The following is a 25378-nucleotide window of genomic DNA, read 5'->3' as shown; positions in this document are numbered from 1 at the left end:
GCTTGAATGGGGACAAAAGAACAGCCTTCAAATCACTGTGGGTACCCTCAAATTCTCAGGACAAGACCTTACCAAACAAATTTATTTCTGGCACCAGTATCTTGCTAGGGAACAGCATGTTTTGGTAGGTTCCTAGGTATCTATGTGGCAGGCACCTCCTACAGTGAGCTTTGTGGAGTATACCGACCTGTTGGAATGTGTGAGGGAGTGTGGCTGGTCAGTATGTATGAGCTCCACTCTGGAATAGCCATCAATGTCCTGCAGAACCACCTTTCAGGAAATGCCTTTATTATGTGACTGAAGAACAAACAGTTTTAATGCCAGTGCTCACTCAGAAGCAGAAGCAGGTGGATCTGAGTGGGAGCAGCTGGACTACACAGTGAGACCCTACTTCAAAACCAAGGAACCCCCACCCAAATCCCAATCATCTCTAATATATACACAAACGCACACACATAGCCCAGACAGAAAGCACTTTTTTTTTTGGGGGGGGGGTGTCTCACATGTAGCCCAGATGGGCCTCAAACGCGTTTGCACATAACCCTGAACTTCCGATCCTCCCGCCCTCACCCTCCAAGTGCTAAGATTAAAAGGTACATGCCAGCCGGGCGGTGGTGGCGCACACCTTTAATCCCAGCACTGGAGGCAGACAGGTGGATCTCTGTGAGTTCAAGGTCAGCCTGAGTTCCAAGACAGCCAAGGCTGTTCAGAGAAACCCTTGTCTCAAAATCTCAAAAAACAAACAAACAAAAAGGTGTATACCATAGCAGATGAAGGGGTAGGCTTAGTGGCTAGCATTTGTTGCTTCTGCAGAGAGGTTGGATTAGTTCTGGGACCAGCAGAGCAGCTCAAAACCACCTGTAACTCCAATTCCAAAGGATATGATGCCCCTTTCCTTACCTGGTGCGCAAGCACGGTTGTGAATGTGCATATCTGCAAAATATTTATGCACTGCACATAAAATAAAAATATTTAAAGGTGTATGCCAACAAACCTAGTTTATATGGTGCTGGTGATTGAACCAAGGGAACTGAAGTCCATGCCCCCACCCCAGAAAACATCTTAATTTGCATATCGCTCTAAGGGGGTTTCCTGGCTACCCAGCTGGGCAGCGCCAGCTACCAAGCTTTATAATGCAGGCAGCATGTTCAAGCAAACAACCAAACAGCAGAGCAAAGGCGGCTCACCCCTGATTCCCAGAACTCAGAAGCTGAGGAGTGAAGATTGCTGGAGAGTTCCAGGCCAAAAAAGGAAGACCAATGGGGAGGGGGGGAGAAAAAAAAAAAAAAAAGACCAATAAAATGAATCCCAAACAAACAAGCTCCCACCACCCCCACTTACAGTTTGCCAACCAGCCCTTCCTTCCTGTAGAGAAGAGAGGCTCCCAACTACTGGGCTAGCTGGTTCAAGGGCAGTGCAGGTCCACCCTTTTCTCTTTTGGACTCCTAGTCCAGAAACTCAGTCAATCCTCAAGTAAGATAGAAAGATTTTCTTTATTAATGACCCCAACCGTATTTCTTTAGATACAGGAGTTCTGAACTCAAATACTTAGAAGAAAACAAGTTAAGATTGCATTATCTGCAACTTATTACCAGTAACATATTGCAAAGCAAACAGCTTGGAAAAGGGTGAAAAGGAAGGGGAGTGAGGGAGGGAAAAATAAAAGGAGGGAATTAAGTTGATCAAGTGGAATTTTTTTCTTTGTTTAAATTCTGGGAACTATGAAGTCCTTGCAAGCACAGCTCGTTTCTGCAGGTTATTTGCCAAACTCGTACAAAACGGAACCCAAACGGAGAATCCCTAAGAACCTGGAGAGGTGCAACATGAAGGGCTACGATTATCCAGTAGCAAGCGGTCCAGCCTTCCGTCAGCAGGGCTTCCTCCTCAGTTCCCAAGCGTTAGCGGGATGAAAATGTCTTCCCCCTTCAAAAGCAGAGATGGTGTGAAGGCCTGTTCCATATGTCCTTTCCTTCCTACCCTGCACTCTAGACCTGGGGTGGAACGCCCAAGGGACACCAGACAGTGAGGGAGGAGAGCCTTCAATCAAAGGTGCCAGAGCCCCAGGTCTCAGTCAAGACCCCGCTTTCACAGAACAGCTTCACTACCTTTCTTCTGACTCAGCAACACATGCTAAGCCCTTAAGGGCATTGGATGTTCCCAGCAGATGGGGAAATTGTCTGTCAATTTGTTTTTTTGCAGTGTCTGACTATGTGGCCTGGAACTAGCTATTACACAGGCCTGCCTGAGGCCTCCTGAGGATGCCACCACACCCACTTTTCTCTAGTTTTCAGACAGCTTATATGGACCTGAATTTCCGCTCACTGAGGCTCCTTCTACCCAGGCGATCCCATTCAGATCACAATTCCTTAACCTTTCAGGAGGAGGTAGGGAATTCGAAGCCATCTTAAGAACTTAAAAACAATAGCCAAGTGTGGTAGCCTATGCTTTTAATTCCAGTACTCAGGAGGCAGAGGCTGGTGGATCTCTGTAAGTTCCAAGCTAGCCAGGGATATATAGTGAGATTCTGCTGTCTAAAAAAAACAGTTAAAGGTTAAGGACATTTCTGTTGTCACATTGTAAATACACTCTGGCTCATAGAACACTTGGCTGGTTCTGGGTTTCTGAGCTGTGATGTCCTCTTCTACAAAGTAAATCCCCAGAGGAACCGTAACTAGAACCCCAAAGACTTAGAATATCTGGCCTGGAATTAAGAACTGAGAACTAAACGGCACAAGAGTAAAAACAGAGCTCTCCCTGTCTCCTGCCCATCCTAAACCTAACTATCTGACGGCCCTTTCCCCACAAGACAAGCAGAGTACTGTGGAATGCCGACTCCACAGACAACTTCTAGTTCAGGAGCACACCTATAGCAGGACCGCATTATTTTAAATCTGTCCACTTAGCAGGATGGAGGTTTTTGAACAACTCAATTTATTCTTGCAAAGGACTCATCTTTCCTCGGGTCCCCCATCAGGGCCGGGATTAATTCCTGCCTCTTTCTGTCCAATTTGGCAGTAGGCACCAGGAACACGTGCTGGCCACAGAACAGATGAAGACAGGACAGTTATTAGGGTGAGGGTAGGTGATGCAAGCAGTCCCAAGGCTATTTTGACATCCATCCCCCCTTTTAACCTGTCTCTCTCCCTCTTTTTTTAATGTACATTGGTGTCTTGCCTACATGAATGTCTGTGTGAGGGTGTCAGATCTTGGAGCCAGAGACAGTTGTAAGCTGTCATGTGGGTGCTGGGAATTGAACCCGGGTCTAGGTGCTTTAACCACTGAGCCACCTCTCCAGCCCCTCATTTTGTTTTTGTTTGCGCTGTGTGTGTGTGTGTGTGTGTGTGTGTGTGTGTGTGTGTGTGTGTGTGTAAAGGCCAGAAGTTGACATTGGGTGTTTTCCTCAACTGGTCAATTGGTTTTCCGTCTGTTGTTGTTTTTTGAGACAAGGTCCCACTCCATAGCTGGATGGCTGGGAACCTGCTATGTAAACCAGGCTGGCCTTGAAATCACTGAGACCACACCTCTGCCTTCCACAAGAGTCCTGGGATTAAAGGTGTGTGCCACCATGCCTGGCTCTTCATCTGATTTTTGGAAACAGGGTTTCTCACTGAGCCAGGAACTCAGTGACTGATTAGAGAGGCGGGCCAGAGAGCTCCCACAATCCACCTGTCCCTGACCTGTCTGTACTGGGTTAGAGGAACGGGGCACCATGCCTAATTTACAAACGGGTGACAGGGACCCAAACTCAAGTCCTCATGCTTGCACAGGGACGCTGCATCACCTGAGCTACCTCCTAGCCTACCTGCTTGTTTTTGGAGATAAGATCTTGCTAATGTTACCCAGGCCAGCCTCAAACTCCTGGGCTCAACTTATTTTCCTAATTCAGTAACCAGCAGCCTCAGTAGGGACCACAGGTTCATGCCACAGGCTGCTGGGTCTGTATGGTTCTGAATCATCATCATCCAGAGCAAGCTCCCCTTTCTACCCCAGGTCACACGTATAATGACGGCTGGGGGAAAGCACTTTTGTACAGACAAGGAGGAAAGGAGAAGTTGTAGACACCTGGAGCCTCCCTGGGCATAACCCTACTTGCCCACCTTGTCTACAGCTTTGCATTTTTTAGCCATGCCACGCAGCTGCCACACCATGATGACATCTGATTCCCTCTCTCTCCAGGTCAGATGGAACACCCCCTTTAGGCTGTAGGTGGCAGCATAGAAAGTCGGAAGAGACTTCCCACCAAGCACACAGATGCCTGATGGTGCTGTTACTGAAAACCCTACCTACTTCTCAGTACTCAGCTGAACCTTCAAACGTCAATGGAGTCGAGGTTGGTACAGCTGCACACGGCAGAAGGAGCTGAAGGTGTTCTGACTGCCACCCACACTAGCATGAACTCTCTCGGTCTCACACCACGTTGGCCTTTTGAGCAGAGCCACACTGCTTACTGCTCTGCCTGCCGTCTTTCTCCCCGACAAAGGCAGCCTTTGCCCTGCACACCTTTCCTGCAGAGAGCAGGACAGTAGACAGAAAGAACAGGTAGGTGCTGGCTCCAGGCCTTTTCAGATAACTAAACGTCCTGAAGTGATTGACTCCACCTCTCCAGGAATAAATACGGAAGGAAGAGACTCGCCTTTTACAATTCAAGCCCATAGAGAACAGATTCTTCGTTTTTAAAAAAGGGCCATTTATTTCCTTTCCCTAACTGTCATTCTTGTAGCTCACAAAGACTGGATCTCATCAGCAGCTAAGGCCTTTTCATTCACTCTCACTCTGGTAGCTCTAGGCTTGGCTCTGCTGGCCTTTTCAGTCACCTGGGTGCAGGCCCCAGGACCTGCTACTTCTCCAGAGCTGAGGTGGGAAGGTGGTTCCTCCTACTTACGTGATTGTTTTCATTTCTTTTTTCTCGGCATCTGGGCGTGCACGGTTGAGCACCTTAAGGAAGTCAGATGTTTTTGCTCGCATTCGTGTATGAATATAGGCCTAAGAGTAAACACAGGAGGAGCTGAAACAGAATCACATTCCAGAGAAACAGCTCTGCTTTCACTGGGATACACTGGGGGTACGTAAGGGAGGTGGGATGGATAGGCAGCAATACCAGAGATACAGACTCCCCCTCTACTACAGGCAGGATGAGGGGAAGGGAGAGCATCATCTCTCTCAAACTGGTGCGTGGAACATGCTAGGCTCTACCATTGGCTACACCAAGAGATGACTTCTTAAGGCCTCTGGAACTTTTTACAGATTTTTTAAATTTAGTATACATGTGCCTGTGCCCACATAGATTCTATGCACATTATGTATGTGCACGTGTCCATGGAGGCCAGAAGAGTGCATCAGGCCCCTGATACATATGGTTGTGAGCTGACATGGGCACTGGAAACTGAACCTGGGTCCTCTGAAAGCACAGTAGCACTCGTAATTGCTGAGCGCCCCCCCCCCTCCCCTTTCTCTCCTTCCCTCCAGCCCCATGTGGAAGTGTCTACTGAGAGTCAATCAACAGCTTGGTAGAGGTGCTGGTGCCCCTCACCTTAGAGCACTTAATGTGGTAGTGCAGGTAGTCCCGGAAGGTGTGGATCAGGTTGATGGTGTTGTCTCGAGCAGTGGCATTGGTGTGGCGAGGGAAGAGCACTAAGGCACGGAAACAGACAAGGCATTATTGGTGGCGTGTGTGCTGCCATCACAGACAACACAATGAGGGCAAATAATGAAGCTCAGGGCACAAAACCCAGGAGTGCCCGCATTCCACGCTGAACTCTAGCTTCCCGTGTCCTTGGTGCTGAAGCAGAGACTGTCAGTAAAACTAGGTTCCAAAGAGTACTCCTCTCCTGACCATGAGGACCAAACCTAAGACAGGCGCGGCAGGGCAGGCTGCTTCCCACCCACAGGTTTAGGCTGCCACACTGGGCAGATCTGCCTGTGGGCTCCAGTTCTCTCCATGTTTGTTTCACTAACACCAAGAGTCTCAAGTTCTACCAACTGTGCTGAAAAGGAACGGCTGGTAAGAAAGGTAGAACTCCGGCTCTCAGTTTACCCTGGCTTGAAGGAAAAAAAAGTGAACATCAGGCTAGGAAATGCATTCTATTCTAAGTTTACCACGATTTATGAACCACAAAGAAAGAAATGCAATAAGCGAAAGTCTGGGATGTAAGAATTCGGTCCTTAATTACATCATCAGCCTGTGACGGCATCCCAGCCTAAAAAGCAGGCGAGCCCTCTGCGCGTCCCTCTCTTTCCTTTCCGCTCCTTCCTTCCGTCTGTCCTCTCTTTCTCTTTCTCTCTCTCTCTCTCTCTCTCTCTCTCTCTCTCTCTCTCTCTCTCTCCCCCCTCTCCCAATAAAGTTCTAAAGAGGTAAAAAAAAAAAAAAAAAAAAAAAAAAAGAAATGCTGTCAATGAAACTGACATACTATCAACTGTAAGACACACCTCAACTGCAAGAAGCATATGGAAGAAAAATGTCGTCACCAGCAACACACAGCTACACCTGTAGTTAAAGGTGAACCTAAGGAGACAGTCCTGCAGCTTGCAGCAGGAAATGGGCTGTCAGCTGTCATGATCGGCCAGCTCACAGGGCTGCATGAGTAAGCTTGGTATGTATCTTCGGTGGAAAAGACGACTCAGCGAATCCCGGCTGAGCTCAGGTGTTAAAAGCAGATACCCCAACACTGCCCCACGACAGAGACCTCTACTCAGCTGCCAAGCAATGCTGACATGGCCTGTCCCTAACTCCTGACACCAGAGCTTACCGTTTCCCTTACCACTTAAGAAAACCACAAAGAACCAGGAAATGATCACTGCAGCAAAACAGCACCCAGCCTGCTTTGTGATCAGCGCCCTGTGACACTCCTGTCACAGCACAGAAGAGGTAACCCAAACATGCCGGTAGGCCTGCTTCTGCCACTAAAAAAGTTAGCTAAGGCTGTCCGGATGGATTTGGGCATGCTGCCGTGTGAAGGAAGGCAGCTCCACTTGCTGATGGAAGGCTTTGGGTTGGTCTCTGCAGTGCTGAGGACTGAACTCAGGGCCGTGTGTGTCTAGGCAAGCATTCTACCACTGAACTACCTCTCCAGCCTCACCGAAGGTGATGTAGCCAATGTTGTCACCCACGGCAGCATCTGTGTCTTTCAGCTCTAGAGGAGGTTCCCTGTGGCTAAAAAGGACCTGGGGGGCTGTGTGGCTGGCTCTTCGTCCTTCTTTGAACTCCTGTGGAGATATAGCAAGAAAAAATTCATGAGTTGAGCGGCACTTTATCCATACTATGTGCTCAGACCTTCACAGTCCTTTGGACCAGCAGATAACTAAAAATGGAACTGTCAAACCTCAACTACATGTCCGGCTGGCACTCGCCTTTAATTCCAGCAATCAGGAGGCAGAGGCAGGCAGATTTCTGTGAGTTTGAGGCTAGCCTGGTCTACAAAGTGAGTTCAGGCAGAGCTGTTACAGAAAAACCCTGTCTTGAAAAACCAAACCAAACCAAACCAACAATAAAAAACCCACCCCACCTACAAGTGCCAGCTGCTTCCACTGCCCTCCAGACTCAACAGGGAGACTACAGAGCACCGAACAGACCACATCTTCAGCCTGTGATAAAGTGTCGCAGTACAAGCCCTTTCCCCTTTCGCTTCATTTGGCCTAACATGGCAAGAGGATCAACTTGAGTTCCAGGCCAGTCAGGGCAGAGTGGGCAGACTGCTCCAGAAAACAACACGGAACTTCAGGTAAGCACTGCTGCTTACTACTTCTATATAATGTGGAAAAAATATTTTTAAAGAAATCTTTGAAGTTTCATGGTGACTAGTACCAGGCTTTAGCTAGAGTTTAAAATTTTTATTTATTTGTATTTTATGTATGAGTGCTCTGCATGTACGCCTGCATGCCAGAAGAGGGCATCATATCCTATTATAAATGATTGTGGCCGGGCGGTGGTGGCACACGCCTTTAATCCCAGCACTCGGGAGGCAGAGCCAGGCGGATCTCTGTGAGTTTGAGGCCAGCCTGGGCTACCACGTGAGTTCCAGGAGAGGCACAAAGCTACACAGAGAAACCCTGTCTCGAAAAACCAAAAAAAAAAAAAAATAAAAAATAAAAAAATAAATGGTTGTGAACCACCATGTGTTTGCTGGAAATTGAACCCAGGTCCTCTGGAAGAGCAGTCAGGGTTCTTAACCTCTGAGCCATCTCTGCAGCCCCCCTGGAGTTTTAAATTCTATACACACAGGGAAAACTCTTTATAAACTGAACAATTTCCCCTGGCTCCCTTGCTTCCCAGGGCTTTGCAGTTTCTTCCTTGCCTTCTCCCCTACCCCATGGCCCCCTTACCCCCACATGAGAAGGGGCTTCATGGAGCTAGGCTGCTTTGAAACTCACTAAAGACGAGAAGGACTTTTGGCTGAGCGCTCTCTCCAGCTGATGAGTTGAACTCCTGATCGTCGGCCTCTACGACCTCAGCACACCCACACCTGATCTTTTACTTCCAGTTTCATGAATGCCATGCTTTTACTGGGTGCTGGGCCTTTGATTGTACTGTTTAACTACGAGATCTTTACCTGTTATTATTTAGAATTCATCAATCAAAATTCTAAAGCAAATTTAACCCCGCCCCGGGGGCTAAAGGAGACAGATTGAAAGAAGCTAAGTTATCTTAAGAGAGTAAAGGCAGGAGAATTAAGTGAAGTCTAGCATGGTTTACATAGAAAGACCTTCTCCCAACCCCTCCTGCCCCCGCAAAAACAAACCCTAACAAAACGCTAGTAAGCCATTATGGCACATGCTCATAATCTCAGAACTTGGAAGGTGGAAGCAAAGGATCAAGAGTTCAGGGTTGTTCCCCGGCAGTTCATGGCTAGCCCCAGCCTACAGAAGAGTCTGCATCAAAATATCAAACCAGGCGGTGTTGGTGGCGCACACCTTCAATCCCAGCACTCAGGAGGCAGAGCCAGTCGGATCTCTGTGAGTTCGAGGCCAGCCTGGTCTACACAGCAAGTTCCAGGACAGGCTTCAAAACTACACAGAGAAACCCTGTCTTGAAAAAACCACACACACACCCCCCACTAAAAAACCCAAACCAAATAATCCCCCCAAAATAAAAGAGCTCATGATCCTTAACAAAAGCACAGTGCTTACCAAACTATTTTAAAAAGGACCAAAGTAGAAGGAAAAACAAACAAACCAACCAACCCAGTCCATTCCTCTTATGCTCAATCCCCAGGCCCGCCCATATGCATTCCTATACAAATAGATGAGTGAATATGACATTCCTCTCCTAGAGTTCCCAGCAATGACAGCAACACATGAAAGGTCCTGAATTCACTCCCTAGAAATCCCTCCCTTAAAAAGACTCAAATCCACTGGGTGGACCGGTTGGGTCTTCTGAAACAGGGCAGGTGCATGAAGCTAAGGACAGTGTCGGGGTTAAGACACTAAGAGCATGGTCACACAGCCCTGTAATCTGAAGTGTGGCTGCTCTTGCTGCTCACATACCACTCTTCTATAGTCAGCCTCCGACAGCCGGGACAATTGGCTGCTCTGGGAGCCCCTGCCTCTTCTCTGCAAGCACTTCTATGATACTTCACTATTCATTTGGCATCTGGCTTCCTTCCCTGCCAGGCTGAGTTCCTTAGGCCAAAGCTCCTGCTGTACTTCAGGTTCTCCTGTCCTTCAAAGTCAGCACAGTCCTGCTGAGTCAAAGAAAACACCCCTGCACCTGCTGGTGCAGAACCATTGTAATGAGAGGGCAGGGACAGGGACTATGCTTCTATTTGCAAGTAGGAAGAGCCCACGGTGTGGTGGCTTGAATGAAAACGGCCCCCAAAGGCCCATAGGAAGTGGTACTATTGAGAGTAGGTGTGGCCTTGTTGGAGGAAGTGTGTCATGGTGTGGGCTTTGGAGTTTCAGAAGCTCAAGCCAGGCCTAGTGGCTCACAACTCTCTCTTCTGATGCCAGATACAGAACTCTCAGCAACCTCTCCAACACCATGTGTACCTGCCTGCCACCATGCCTCCTATCATGATGATAATGTACTAAACCTCTGAACTGTAAGCTAGCTCCAATTAAATGTTTTCCTTTGAGATGTGTGGTCATGGTGTCTTCACAGCAATAAAACCCTAACTAAGACACACTGATTATCATGTCCTAAGCAAAATACAGATCATGTAGGATTCTGCTTGTTTTATACACTGCTTCTGAGCTAGCTCTGCGTGGCTGTTAAATGGTTATGGAGAAGAGAAAGGGTTTCTATGTATTAGGTTAGCTCCCTTCCCAACATACCTTGTTCCCTAAAGGAAAGATACTTGGAGACTTGGTACATGCCTATAAAGCCAGCACTTGAAAGAAGATACAGAAAGCCGGGCGGTGGTGGCGCACGCCTTTAATCCCAGCACTCGGGAGGCAGAGCCAGGCGGATCTCTGTGAGTTCGAGGCCAGCCTGGGCTACCAAGTGAGTTCCAGGAGAGGCGCAAAGCTACACAGAGAGAAACCCTGTCTCGAAAAACCAAAAAAAAAAAAAAAAAAAAAAAAAAAAAAAAAAAAAAAAAAAGAAGATAAAGAATTTATGATCAGTCTGATGTAGTGGTGCAAGTCTTTAATTCCAGCACTCAGGAGGCAGGGTGGGCAGATTCTCTGAATTTGAGGCCAGCCTGGTCTACATATAGAGTTCCAGGACATCCAGGGCTATACAGTAAGACCATGTCTCAAAAAAGCCTTCCACAAAGGACAAAACAAAACAGATAAAAAAACCAAACAAAAACCAAAGAATTCAAGATCATCCTTGGCTACATAAGCTGCTTTCTCTTCCTCCTTCTCCCCATTCCCCGAGAGATTTGATCAACACTATTTCTATAGCAGGAAATAACCTTTAGACAACTTGATGTCTTTGCTTCTCCTTGCTCTCTCTTGAAATAGCAACGGCAACCAGCCCCTCCCAACAGACCCCTTGTCTTCATTATTATCTGTCACACAGAAACCTACCAGACTGCTTTTCTTCTTTCTGGTAGGATGTCTGCTGAACACCAGGATACTATTTCTTTCTTTCTTTCTTTTTTTTAAGATTTACTTATTATGTATACAGTATTCTGCCTGCATGTATCCCTGCAGGCCAGAAGAGGGCGCCAGATCTCATTACAGATGGTTGTGAGCCTCCATGTGGTTGCTGGGAACTGAACTCAGGACCACTGGAAGAGCAAGCAGTGCTCTTAACCTCCGAGCCATCTCTCCAGTCCGTCTATTTCTTTCTTTCTTTCTTTCTTTTTTTTTTTTTAATTTAAGCCAGGCTGCAGTGGTGCACACCTTTAATCCCAACATTCGGGAGGCAGAGCCAGGTGGATCTCTTTGAGTTCAAGGCCAGCCTGGTCTATACAGCAAGATCCAGGACAGGCACCAAAACGACACAGAGAAACCCTGTCTCAAAGAACAAAAATAAATAAATAAAAATAAACAAGCATTTATGAATTTCATATACTCTGTGTGTATGTGGCCATCTGTACCACTGCACGTGTGTGGAGGTCAGAGGACATCTTTACTTCTTTCCTTCCACTAGGTAGGACCTGGATGTGGAACTCAAATCAGGCCACTGGGCTTGGTGGCAAGTGACCTTCACCTGCTAAGCCCATGGCACTGTTTTTTTCTTCCAACAAAGTACAGTTTATCCCAGGGATAAACTGCGTATGATAAAGGTAGCATCTTAAATCAGGGTGTAAATCAAGCTGGGCATCCAGAACTCAGGAGAGTAAGACAGGAGGATCACAAGTAGGTGCCAGCCTAGGCTGCAGAGTGAGGCAGTAAAAAAACAGAAGTGCTACCTGAGTGTGCACACACAAACACTGGACTATACAGGGAAGATCAGCGTGGCCCACGTGTAAAAATGACATGCCAATGCCTTAAGTGAAGTGGTCCAGGCTTTTCTTACAGGACCCACTACAACATGGTGTATACCTTTTCTTTCTCTCTCTCTCTCTTTTTTTTTTTTTGAGTTCTGTGTGTATTGTGCTAGAACATTCTTTTTATTGTAGTTTTTTTCATTTGTCTAGTTTTATTTCATGTGCATTGGTGTTTTGCCATGGGTGTCAGGTCCCCTGGAACTGGAGTTACAGACAGTTGTGAGATGCCATGTGGATGCTGTAATTGAACCCTGGTCCTCTGGAAGAGCAGTCAGTGCTCTTAACCACTGAGCCATCTCTCCAGCCCCATGGTGTGTACTTTAACATAAGCATGTGCTAGCTGTGGTAGCTGGCCCTATAATTCTAGCACATAGGAAGCAGGGGAAAGGAACTGCTCCAAGTGTGAAGACAGCCCAGTAAACACTGAGTTCTGGGCTAGCCTGGGCTGCATGTTTTAAGAACAGGCAAAATAGGAACTAAACGAAAAAGGAAAAAAGAAAAGCCAAACTAACTAACTTTTCCTGCATATAGGAAAAATTTCAGGTGATTTATTTTGGTCTCTATGGTTATTCAGACAGAATAAATCATCCTAGCCTCTGATCTGGAGAAGGCATCAGAGAAGATGGCTTTGAGTCCTACACAGCACTTGGGTTGCACATCTCGGGATATTCATCAATTAGAAACATTGGCAGAACAACAAACAAACAAAAACAAAAACCACTACGATAGGTTTGTCTTTCCATTTAGATAAGTGTCTTGTCACATGCACTTTGAATTGTCTAAATTCATACCCCCTCCACAAAAAAAGAGCCTCAAAAAAATCCTACAGAGCAAACCTGCAGTAAACTCTAGGAGGTAAGATTTGTCTAAAGTATAAAAATAAGCTGGGATATTCCTGGAACAAAGTACAACAAGACTTAAAAAAAAAAAAATTACACACACAAAATCCCCAAATCAGCCAAATCAAAATTTATACTTCATAGCTTTTAAAATTAGTTTGCTAGCCTAGATTTAGTCCAATTTTCTTAACTACTGCATTTAATTCCCATTAATTCTGCAGAAAAATATTATGGGCTGTCTGTCTGGGGCTTACTTTTAAGAGTCATGTATACATACCCTGTTTTCCTCATGCTCATGAAGCCCAGTACTATCAAACGCCAAAGTGTCACCATTTCACTTTTTGGCAAAAGGACTCCCAAACTAGAACCTCTGATTAGTCAGTCCCAACACAAAGCCATCAACAAGGATAGCATTCTGGAATTTTCCCTGGCTAGGTAGAAGGCTTGTACACAAAGCCTCACTTTGGTAAGCACAGCTCTCTTTCAAGTCTATTAAAAAAAAAAAAAGATTTTGCTTTAAAATTTTTTTTGAAAGAAAAAAAATTTAGGCAAGGTCTTACTCTGTAGCCTAGGCCATCTTGCAGCAATCCTCCTGCCTCACACTTCTAAGTGGTTGGATTAGAGGCTGGGCCACAAGCCTGGCTGCTTCAGAATTTAAAAAACAAAACAACACTCATCATTCTGCCAGGGAACTGAAAAATGTATTAAAACTTTGTATTACATTTTGAATGCTGACCCACCTCAGAAGGCAGCAGCCTGAATACCTCCTGATCAATAAGCTTTCATGTCCGAGAGCCAGTGATTGGCCAGCAGACAAGATGACACAGCCACAGTGGGTCTATAATATGCTGAGTCCCACTGCACCAGAATCCCAATGACAAAATGTTCTTCTAAATCCCATTACTCTTCCCAGCAGGAGGCAATCTATGGTGACTCATTCCAACTGTGGCAAGGCTCTCCTATCGTCAGGCCACAATTCCACCTACTGTATGTTATCTCTTACTTTGGATTTCATTATTTACCATTCTGAAAAGACACGGGGCCTAAACCAAGCCAAGAGCAGGCCTTGCTATAAAACTGAGTAAGCACAAGAGATAAGGAAATAAGACCGCACTTTAGATCAAGAACTCTGTCACAGGAAGGAAGGACAGTTAATATTCAGTCAAAATTAATTCTCCCCTTTGCCTTGTCTACAAAAGGCTAGAACCATGCAGAAGAACTAGAACATTCACAGAAGTTTGGTAGGGCCATGCTGGTTAGTTTCTGTCCACTTGATACAAACCTAGACACATCTGCGAAGAGGGAACCTCAGCTGGGGAACTGCCTCCATTAGACTGTCGTAGAGGCATGTCTGTGGGGCATTTTTCTGATTAATGATTGATGTGAGCACCCAGCTCACTGTGCACGGTGCCACCCCTGGGCAGGTGGTCCTGGGTTAGATAAGGAAGCAGGCTGAGCAAGCCACAGAGAACAAGACAGTAACGAGCACTCCTCCAGGGTTTCTGCTTTAGTTCCTGCTTTCAGGTTCTTGAGCTCCTGGACTTCCTTCAGTGATGAACTGTGATCTGGAAGTCTAAGGTGAAACAAACCCTTTCCTCTCCAAGAAGCTTTTGGCCACAGTGTTTTATCGTGGCAACAAAGAAGCAAATCAAGACAGGGTTGGTCATTACATCTTCAAGTTCCAATGTTAACAGAACTTTGTCTTTCCTAGGCTATGGTATACATGGATGTTCTGTTACCATCTTCCCAGGTACTGGGATTGAACCAGGGACCTTGCACATAGTAGGCAGATGCTCTACCACTGAGCTACATACAACCCTACCCCATATGGTGGCTATGGACACAGTGTGTAAAGATTAATCTATCTACAGCACAATGTCCCCTGAAGATTTTTGCTCCATACCTGCATGAAGACCTTTCCGATGACCACATCGTCGTCATCCTTAAACACCGTGCTGAAGACTACTGTGACTCTGTCTTTTTTAGATTCAACATACCTGAGGGAAACAAACTCAGGAATGTAAGTAAGTACAGCATCAGAAGATTCTGTCACTAACTTTATCTGCAAGTGAAGTGGAAGGGTAAAGTCCAAAGTCTCCAACTCAGTAAAACAAAGGTGTGCCGGAGACTAGTACCTGCAGTCAAAAGTCAGGGCAGTAAATGCATTCCCAAGAAGGAAGTGGAATTAACAAAATTAGACTGTTTATCTTGTCTATAAGGCACAACATGGTGTTTTAAGTCAGTGACTCTTAGAATGTCATCTGTAAAGTTTCTCTATATATGATAGGATCCATACACAGTACACAGATAACTTAGAGTTGCAACAACAGCATCAATGCTCAGCCTCTGGTGCCTGATTATGTGGCCATCTTTAAAGTTTTCCATGTATTTATTCAATATGTACAGGTGTTTTGTCTGTATGCGTACCTGTGCATCTGTGCCTGGTACCCAGTGAGGCAGTCAGATGCCCTGGATTGGAGTCACAGACGATTATGAGTTGTCATGTGGACTGAGAACTGAACCCAAATCCTCTGAAAAGTAGTAAGTACTGTGAAGGGTTGAGTATCTCCTGAGCCCATGGGAAACTCCTTTGAAAGAACTCAAAAAGTTAGTGCCTTGGCAGAGATGGCTCACTGGTTAAGGGCACTGGCTGCTCTCCCAGAGGACATGGGTTCAATTCTCATCCTATAAAGCAGCTCACAACCATAAAATACCAACACACATAATAAGTAAGCCTAAAACATAAAAACACAAAAAACTTCTAGAAGCAGTGCCTTAAAGCACAGTACAGGATTTCTTTTCATCTGGCTGACACTGTTCTCAGTCAGTGTCATATGGAGGCCACCCTCAGGCCAGAGTTGAAGTCCACACTTACATGGTCTCATCGTCCCGGTAATGGATAACCGCTCTGTTCTCTCCCTCTTTGCCCTCTTCTTGGAACTGAAAGTATTTCTCAAAGACAGAGGCAAAGCAATTTCGCTTCAACATGCCAGCCTGATGCACAATAGAATCCTTGGATGCAGGCAGATTTTCAAGGTCATATAGCAAAGAAACATTGTATCCTGGTGGGAGGAAAAACCACCCATAAGTTATATGAAAAACCAACCAACAAAAGCCAAATCAAACCTGTATCTCCCAAGCAAACAGTGTAGAGGCACTTTCCCATCTCTATCTACTCCATACCACATTATGTAAATATTTATAGCTAGTTAACAAATCCCAAGGAGTATCAAAGATGAACAGTTATAAATATGTGAAGGGAAGAAGTAATAATCTGGAACTTTAGGGTCCTAGAGACAGTTGTGAAGGGGGACTGACTATATGACCCAAGCTGTACAAGTCACATATTTTCTCCAATGGTTAATACATGGTCAGCAAGTGGAAGCTTTCTGGGAATAAAATCTGACCCCCTTACACCACTGCAAACCCTTTGTGAGAGAGGGCAAGGTAGAAATCTGCTTCTCACACACACACTTCCCCAACAGTGTCTATCTGAATGACTATGTATTTCCAGGGTTTTCAGAATTTTACTTCTTTGAAGATGTCAGGACAGATAACGGATAACAACATATCTTTGTTTAGAATGGAAAAGCGGTTCAGAGAAGCAGCGCCTTGTTGACGACAGCAGGACACACAGATACAGTGCTCTCCATCAGAAGTGGGTCTAAATTCTGGCCTTACTGTGTGACCTTGGAAAACTGTCCAGTCTCTACAATGCCCTCATCTTTCGGAGGTCTGGGATGGTGGTGGAAGATGTAGTATAGAAGGGAGAGATTCAAGAAGTACAGTATTTAAGTTAGGCATGGTGATGCAGGCCTACAATGCCAGCACTCAAGAGACGGAGCTGGGTGTCTTGACTTCCAGGACAGCCTGGGCAAATAACAAAACTATCTCTCAAACAGCCACAGAATTTATGGACAAGGTCATCAATAAGTAGGGCAGAACAGGGACTGAGAATCATGTCTACTGACCACTAAGCTACCCTGCCTCCTTCTATGAATGTCAGGAAAAGGGCTAATCAAGTCATTAACAGTTCTCCAAAGTCTATACATGTTTTTTCAAGAATACCTTTAAATTACTGGGGATCATTTAAAAAACAGTAACTAATGGGAATATGTTACCAGAACCATATGGATCTCCCATTCCCAAATATCTATAGCCTCTATAGTATTTATTATTATAAAGTTATTCCTTAGGCCCTATTTTCCCTATTTATCTCTTTGAGAGCATAGGCTACTGAAATCTTCATTTTTGTCATGTTAATATTAAAAATAATAACAATCACTATTCAATTTTGGGAAATCTGAAAAACAACAAAGAGTTGAAGTTTGCTGTTTCTCAGAGTCTACATAAAAAGTGAAGTGTAGATGATGTTTGACCTCAACTGAGACTTCAGATAGGAGCAGAACATACCAAGGATGCAAAGTAATAATCAAGGGCCAGGGAGACAGCTGAAGGGAAAGTGTTTGCTCTAAACCCTGTGATGGCTTCAGTTCATCCCAGAACCTCTGTACAGGTGAAAGGAGAGCACTGACAATAAGCTGTCCTCTGGCTTCCATAAGCATCGTATGGTGCACACTACCCATATACATACACAATAATACTTTCCAAAAATTAAAAACAAAAACAATCAATCTTATGTGGCTGGATACACTTTCCAAAACTGCCTAAATAAGCTGATAAACATAAGATGCTACTTTTTTTTTTTTGGTTTTTTTGAGACAGGGTTTCTCTGTGTAGCTTTGCGCCTTTTCCTGGATCTCGCTCTGTAGACCAGGCTGGCCTCGAACTCACAGAGATCCGCCTGCCTCTGCCTCCCGAGTGCTGGGATTAAAGGCGTGCGCCACCACCGCCCGGCAAGATGCTACTTTTACATGGTTATTTACACTAGTGTTACCAAGGTTGTTGAGTGGGAACCAATGTTTGTCCATTTATTTGTCTGTGTATGTATGTGTATGAATGGAAACTCGGGTGCAATCTGGGGTGTTTCCTCAGGAGTGTTCATCTTATTTTTTTATGTTTTTAAAACAAAAATATAAAAAGTAATCACTTTTTTTTGGTTTTTCAAGACAGGGTTTCTTTGTGTAGTTTTGGTGCCTGTCCTGCATCTCGATCTGTTGACCAGGCTGGCCTTGAACTCATAGAGATCTGCCTGCCTCTGTCTTCCAAGTGCTGGGATTAAAGGTGCGCCACCACTGACCGGCTAATCACTGCTACAAAGTTATAAGTGCTAGTGAATTGCCATGTTGGTGCTGGGAGTTGAACCTGGGTCCCCTAGAAGAGCAACCAGTGCTCTTAACCATCCTGTATTTTGAAAAGGGATCTCTCATTGAGATCTAGGACTCACCAATTAGACTAGACTGATCACCTGTGATCTTCCCAGGACTGGGATTGCAACTGTACATTATTTTTTAATTAGGTACTGGTGTTCAAACTTAGGCCCTCATACTTTTGAGACAACTGCTTTACAAGCTGAGCTATCTCTCCAGTCCCCCAAGAGCATTTTATGACTTTGCTCAAAGGGCACTTGCCCAGACAAAGGAGGCTCCTCTGTTAGAAGAATCATTTGGGGTGTTAATAATAACATGCCTACCAATTCTTAAGCCATTCTGTATCTCACTGATTAACGGCTATAGAGGGAGCTGACTCAAGAACTGGGCTCCCGCAGACGTAGTTTACAGAGTGAAAATGTAGCTTAAAAAGGCCTGGTACAAACAGGACATGGCACGTTGCTGTCACTCCACAGCTGCTAGCACTCTACGTACCTGGTTCTGGGTTTACCAAGAAACTCCCGTATACTCTCTTTAATAACTGGAGAGGAAGAAAAAAAAAGAGTTAATCCAAAGTCCACGGTAATTTCATTATTTCTGAAACACACAGTACTTGTGATAAACTCTTCTTAATCCAATATGCTTAATTTTCATTTGGTGGGTGGCAAACTAGAGGGGAAGTGAATTCACTGAGTGACAAAGCTGATCTCTCATAGAATTGGATTACAATCCCAAGGTTAGTTCAGGGTTGTCTCTGGAACCTGACCACTCCCATTTTTACACTTTTCAGATTCTACACTGCACTCAAGTCTTTCCTCTTTGAGAGTAGAAAGAGGCAGGTATGACAAGAGATTACATCAATTATCAACTAAGCAAAGGCTGAAAATCTAACCTAGGTGAATGAAGAGATAAAAACCAATTTCTGGGCACTGACTTCTGTCAGTGTGTTAATCTTTTATGCTTTAAAATGACTTAGCTTGTAGCTGGCTTTAATGCAAAGGACAATGGATAATAGAATCTCAGTCGGCTAGTAATACCAGTGTGCCCACACAACGGTGTCCTAGCGAACTGGATTTCCCCACCCAACACCTTACTCTGCTGACTATATTCCAGCTTTTGGAAGTAGAGCACCAACAAAAGCCCCTTTACACTCCCCCTCATTTTTCTCTACCTGGTGAACTCTCCCTCAACTGACATCCTACTTAGGAAGGAACCAAGCTCACTTAAGTGTGTAAGGAACACATTAAGTAGTGGAAAGGAATATATCTGGAGACAGAAACGAAGTATGTAGTAAAATCATGAGCAATCTGAGAAGCTTTTCAGGGCTTAGCAGACTTTATATGTTCAACAGTTGGACATAGACATGGGGCTGGGTCAGGTTGTCCATGCTTGTAATCTCAACACTCAGGAGGCTGGAGCAGAAGGATCTCCAGTTTGAGATCAGCCTGGGCTACACAGGAGACTGTTTCAAAACCAAAAGTAAAAAGTCTCAAACCTCTAAAAATAAAACAGAAGTAAACCCCCCAAACACAAAATCCTAGACCAGACTCATTCACTAACCCTCACTAAAAACTTAGAAAGGGGCACCACAGATGGTAACAAATACACTCAAACCCCAGCAGTGTAGAAAGAAACGGCTTCCCTTTTTATGGAGATAAGGATCATGCAGACCAGGCTGGTTTGTAATTGATTATGTAATTGAGGATGGTCTTCCTGTCTCCACCTCCCAAGTTTGGGGATTCCAGGTATGTGTCCAGGAAGATACAGGTTCGGTCTATAGGCATCCAGTCAAGTTCTAATGCTTACCACAAATAACCCTTTAATAGTCTACAGTATCACAAAGTATCAGCTACGCTGTTATCAAATTACAAAGGCAAAACAAACTTTTGTCTTGTTGGCTAAGAGTTACACATGCCATCGGAGAGACGGCCCAGTGGTTAAGCACACTGGTTGTTCTTCCAGGACCCCAGTTCAATTCCCAGCACCCACATGGCAGCTCACAACCTTCTGTACCTCCAATTCCAGGGGATCTTAATGCTCTCTCCTAGCATGTGGTACACAAGATATATATGCAGACAAAATACTCATACATACATACAAGACAACTTAATTTTAAAAAAGAATAGAAAAATAGAGTTTTAGTAGTTAGGTACCAGGGTCCAGCTCCATAATGGCAGAACCTGTCAGGCTTACTGCTGTATTCAGAGTCAAAACAACCCTATATATACATTCAGTGACTGTCCAAATGTGTATAAATGTTCTTTTTCATTTTATAGTTAATGAACTTTCTAGATAGCATTAAAATAAACAAAAACTAACAATAAACCATGTTTATGTTCCATCTGAAAACCCTAAAAAACAAAAAACCATCAAAGGCCCTTCACTCCCAACCCATTCCTTTTCTTGGTGATGCCAGAGACCAAACCTAGGGCTTGTCCATGCTCAGTAAACACTTCCCCGTGGAACTATACCCTCTAGGGGCAGCCCCTCAAATATTCTTTAGAAATGTCTTAAGTCAAGGAAAAAAAAAAAAAAAAAAAGAAATGTCTTAAGTAAAGTCATGGAAATAGTTCACTCAATAATTTCCTAATATTTCTATACTTGATCACTTCAGAAATCTCATCTACAGAATTTGTTAACAGTGTGAACCCCAAAGTGTGAATTCATGATCACACTTGTTTATAGAAAGAGAAAAGCAAGAAATAGTCTGGTACAGTTCCTCAGTGGTGATCACATGGCAGAGTGAGCTTTTCCAGAAGAGGAACTTCAGGGAAGGTTTCAAGGTCACAGAGGAGTTGATGGCACATGGAGTTTTGACCTTCAGGTGCTCCATGTACCACTTCTCCTAAGAGTCTGGGGTAAAGGAAAAAAAAGGAATATTGGCATGCTCCTAAACCAGAGGACCCTAAATCATTGGTACTTGAAGAAAGGGGGTATCAGACATGGGGGAAACCAAAGCCCTTCAATATGGTTTAACTCTAGTTTTACCAAGTGAATATTCTGAAACCTATGAAGTACTCAGAGTCATATTTATAGTACTTTTAATTCCTTTGCTCTTTCTTTTTTTTTGTTTTTTGTTTTTTGAGACAGGGTTTCTCTGTTTAGTTTTGGTTCCTGTCCTGGATCTCGCTCTGTAGATCAGGCTGGCCTCGAACTCACAGAGATCCGCCTGGCTCTGCCTCCCCAGTGCTGGGATTAAAGGCATGTGCTACTGCCACCCAGCGCTCTTTCTTTTTAAAAAGTGCTGTGCCAAGTGTGGAGGTCAGAAGACAACTTTTAGAAGTCAAGTTTTCTCTTCCACCACGGTTCCAGGGACTGACCTCAGGCCATCAGGTCTGCACGTCAACTGCTTTTACCCACTGCGCCATCTTGAAGGCCCTTCTCTGTTCCTAGCATAACCTTTGAACATTTTTCTGCTATTCCACTGGCATCTGTTTCTTGGGTTGGCTCTTTCTTTTTTTTTTGAGACCAAGTTCACTGTGTAATCCACACTGGCCTTGAACTCATGATCCTCCTGCCTCCACCTCCCCATCGCTGGGATCACAGTTGTGTGCCACTGCACCACACTGTTCACTTACACTTCAATCATGATTCACTTTTAACTTTGTGCCTCTTTTTCGACCATCGAGAGAAGAGTGGAGGTGACCTGTCTACTTATAATTAACTATTAGATCTGCCTACCTGAGCACCAGAGCCGTCTGCCTTTAAAAGGCTTGTGAAACAACAAGCTTCCCATGGTTATCCCAGGCAGGTCACTGTTTAACCCATCCAGGGAGTCACTTACTGCGTACTCCACTCCCATACTGGGAGTGTTACTTTCTCTACCTACTTGTGTGGCAGCTATGAAAACTGCAGTGCGAGCCGGAGCTCACCAGCAGGCCAAGGACAGGATGGAAAGAGTCTAAGAAACCCAAGCCTGGTCTGGCTGTGAGCTGCAGACCAGCTCCTCTCCTTCCCATGATGAAATTACTTCACATTCCCTGAGTTTCTTCTCTTCCTTGAGCAAATCAAAAGCATCTGAACGATAAAAGACTCAACTCCCTACAGTTCTTAGTATTCTGTTTACTAAGTCTGATTTTAGTAAAAAATTATAAAGTTTGGGATCAGATTCCTTGATAAACAGCTTTCATTACAGAAATCTGATGTTGTTCAAAAGCCACCACTTTACAGAAAGAGACAGAAATGGTTTTATCTTCAAGTAGCAGATAAGGGAGAGCCTAGTTTGTTAAAACTAAGATATTTGAAAACTGATTCAGGAACTGAGTCATACTTCCTGCTTTGAGACCCAACCACAATGTGCACACACTGGTGTAACAGCATTTTCTTTCTTCCATAAATGGCTCTCCCCAGAGCAACTGCAGTTCAACAGGAACCAAACCTCCTACTCTAGCTACCCAAAGCCAGGGCACAAGGCACAAGGCCTAGACAGCCCTTTTTACTTCCCCCAAGGTAGTTATAAGGAAGAGATGGTTGGAAAGGTTAGCGCTAAAGAATATTAACAACAAAAAAATTATAAAGCAATTACTTATGCCTCAACCTTCAACATAAAAACCCAGATGATGAAGTTTAATAAGCTACAAATTACATGCCTGCCTCAATAAGATTCTAAATATGGAACAGAACCTGTCTTATTAATGGTTACCCTAACTATTTTTGTACTAGTGAAGAAAATATTCTCTGTTATTTCTGGAGGACTAGCTGTTCTGTTTCCATTATTTTTAAAAATCTGGATAGCCCAAATAATCTGAAAAGAATAAATCCTGAGTTGGGTGTGGTGGTACACATCTGCAATCCTAGCACTTGGAAGGTAGAGGCAGAAGGAGCAGGAATTTGAGGTCTTCCTCAAACATGTAGGAAGTTTAAGGCCAGCCTGGACTACATGAGACCTTAAAAAAAAAAAAAAAAAAAAAAAAAAAAAGCTTTTAATATTTGCTGGGGGTGGGGTGGGGGGTGGGGATTTAGCTCAGTGGTAGAGCGCTTGCCTAGCAAGCGCAAGGCCCTGGGTTCGGTCCTCAGCTCCAGAAAAAAGAAAAAAAAAATTTGCTTGGGGAATATCATTATTTCTCCAGGATAAAAGCAAACAAACCAAGAGCCAAACTCTTATCTGGAACACATTTTTCTCACATCACTGTGGGAAATGGAGCCCTGGGCTAGCTGTGTAAAGTAGCCTCATCTGGAAAAGTGGTTCAGCCCACTCTCTGGGTGGCAAGGGGCCAACAGAAAGTGAAGAAAAATTAAGAGCCCCAAGGAAACCAATGAGGGACTTACCTCATCAGCACCATGTGCCTGAAGCTCCTTGTAGAATTTCAAAGAAATACTGACCATCACTTTTGTTTTGTCTCCATTAGGATTTGAAATATGATAAAGGACGCCATCAAAATCTGTGAATAAAGCAAGAAAGACTGCTTACTCTGGAGATGGGAGTAATCTCCCAGCACCTACTACAGGGCTGGCCAAGAGACCTGTGACAAGAGCGTGCAAGTAAATGATGTTCACTTTGATTTCGCTGGGAAGCTAACAGAAAAACTGCTATGGAATTAATTGCTCAGTGGCCCTCTTTGGTCTTACTTAAAATTACAAAGCTATTTTTACCGTAACCACACTTTGTGCTAAAATAACCTTAAGACAACTTTCATTGTGACACATTTTCAAGAGAAAGAGCTATAAACAAACTCATCCACCTATGCAGCATTAATGCTGATCAGCACAAGGCACTTCTTTCAGAAAGTACTAGCTCCTACCCCGATTCACTACAAAGCAAATCCATACACACCATTTGATCAATATATACTTCAGGATTTATCTCTGGGAGATAATTTTACATCAACATAACCACAATCAGTCATGCTCAAATTCAAACAAAAAAAATTCTACTTTAATATTAAACACCTGTTAACTTATTCAACTATTACCTATTGTCTTGAAAAAAATTATGACCACTCTTATCTTAAATATTTGAACTAGGATCTAAACAAGATCAAGACAGCACAGATGATTATCTTGTCTCTGTTAATTTCTAGGCCTCTCCTCTTTTTAGGTTCTCTCTTCCTGCACTACAACATGAGCTGAGCTCATCTCTATCACTGCTGAAGCTAGGTACCCAGGGCCAGAATGCAGAGAACTTGCATGGAATCACAAGAACCACGAGGACTGGGCAATGCTGGTGACTAGGAGGCACGGATGGGAACCAAGCGCCTCAGGCTACAAGTCTTTTCACGTCGTCTAGACCAACACTTGCCTTTCTAGACGGTACTTAGCTGTCAAATCTCCGAGGTCACATATGAGTAGCCAATTATTATTATTATTAAAACAAGGTTCACTCTGTAGCTCTGGCTAGCCTGGAACTCTCTATGTAAGCCAACCTGGCCTCAAACAGACAGAAATCCACCTGCCCCTGTCTCCTGGGATTACAGACTGGGCCACCACGCTTGGCCACCAGGGAATGGGAAGCAGCACCACTGCTCTGACTTGACAAACAAGCTCTAGCACCTTCCTACCTTGCCTCTCCCAAATGCTTTGCAAACTTATATGATGGCTACGAGATTTCCAAAGTAGAAAGACGGTTCTTTGTATAACACAAAACCCAAACCACTAAGATATGTAAGGTAGCTTTACATAGTTTACCTAACTCCAAACTCAGTAATGTTATAAACACATGAAATAGTCCTCGAAAGCCTCAAAAAAACTTGACAATCAAAACTTTTCTTTTCAGGGATGGAAAGCTGGCTCAGTGTTTAGGAGAACTGGCTGTTCTTCCAGAGGACCCAGGTTCAATCCTCAGCAGCCACATGGCACCTCATAATACTCTGCAACTCTAGTTCCAGGAGAGTTGATGCCTTTTCCTGGTCCTCGGGCATTGGACACACACACACATGGAGCACACACAACCAGGCAGGCAAAACACCAATCTACCAAAAACTGGTTTCTTTTCTATTCCATCCTCTCGTAAAAGAGATGAGATAGGACACTTACCTGCAAATGTTACTTCTACAGCTTCTGGTTTGTTTCTGTAAAACAACAGAAAGGCCCTCAGTAAGATAATTGTAGGGTAGAATGACTTAGTGGATGGGGACACTTGCCAGCTAGGCCTGAGGACCTGAGACCCGAGTTGGATCCCTAGGGTGAAGGGAGAGAGCTGACAGCTGACTCATGCTGTCTTCTGGCCTCCATACACAAGCTGGACAGGCACATCCACACATATACATTAAGAAACAGATCATATGTAAATGGGGGAAATAATCATACTGTTGCTTTCTTTTAGGGGGAATTGGAAAGGCTCCTGGTTTTTATTTAAAACTGAAGCATTCTATATAAACGCAAGGCTTACAGATGAAGAGAGTACACATTCATTCTCTCATGGGCCTGAACCTTTAGACTTCCTTAAGGTGGAGGATTA

The 25378-nt window shown here is 44.4% G+C and overlaps 1 protein-coding gene across 2 annotated transcripts in view; it reads right to left on the bottom strand.

The window, feature by feature from the left end:
* Nucleotides 1–1474: 1474 nt before the first annotated feature.
* Arpc2 (actin related protein 2/3 complex subunit 2) overlaps nucleotides 1475–25378 on the bottom strand; it is a 34114-nt gene continuing 10210 nt past the window's right edge. For both annotated transcript variants that reach the window (XM_052749840.1, XM_052749839.1), the window contains 9 exons: nucleotides 24955–24989; nucleotides 23251–23363; nucleotides 18478–18523; nucleotides 15588–15774; nucleotides 14616–14709; nucleotides 7077–7203; nucleotides 5531–5631; nucleotides 4883–4983; nucleotides 1475–1923 (listed from right to left, as the gene is read on the bottom strand). In XM_052749840.1, coding sequence (XP_052605800.1) covers nucleotides 1899–1923; nucleotides 4883–4983; nucleotides 5531–5631; nucleotides 7077–7203; nucleotides 14616–14709; nucleotides 15588–15774; nucleotides 18478–18523; nucleotides 23251–23363; nucleotides 24955–24989 — 829 coding nt within the window. In that variant the 3' untranslated portion in view covers nucleotides 1475–1898. The remainder of the gene's footprint in view (nucleotides 1924–4882; nucleotides 4984–5530; nucleotides 5632–7076; nucleotides 7204–14615; nucleotides 14710–15587; nucleotides 15775–18477; nucleotides 18524–23250; nucleotides 23364–24954; nucleotides 24990–25378) is intronic.

This window comes from Peromyscus californicus, unplaced genomic scaffold, assembly GCF_007827085.1.
Source record: "Peromyscus californicus insignis strain IS unplaced genomic scaffold, ASM782708v3 Scaffold_21__1_contigs__length_65335640, whole genome shotgun sequence".
Lineage (NCBI taxonomy): Eukaryota > Metazoa > Chordata > Mammalia > Rodentia > Cricetidae > Peromyscus > Peromyscus californicus.
This window is presented reverse-complemented; position numbering and strand designations above follow the sequence as displayed.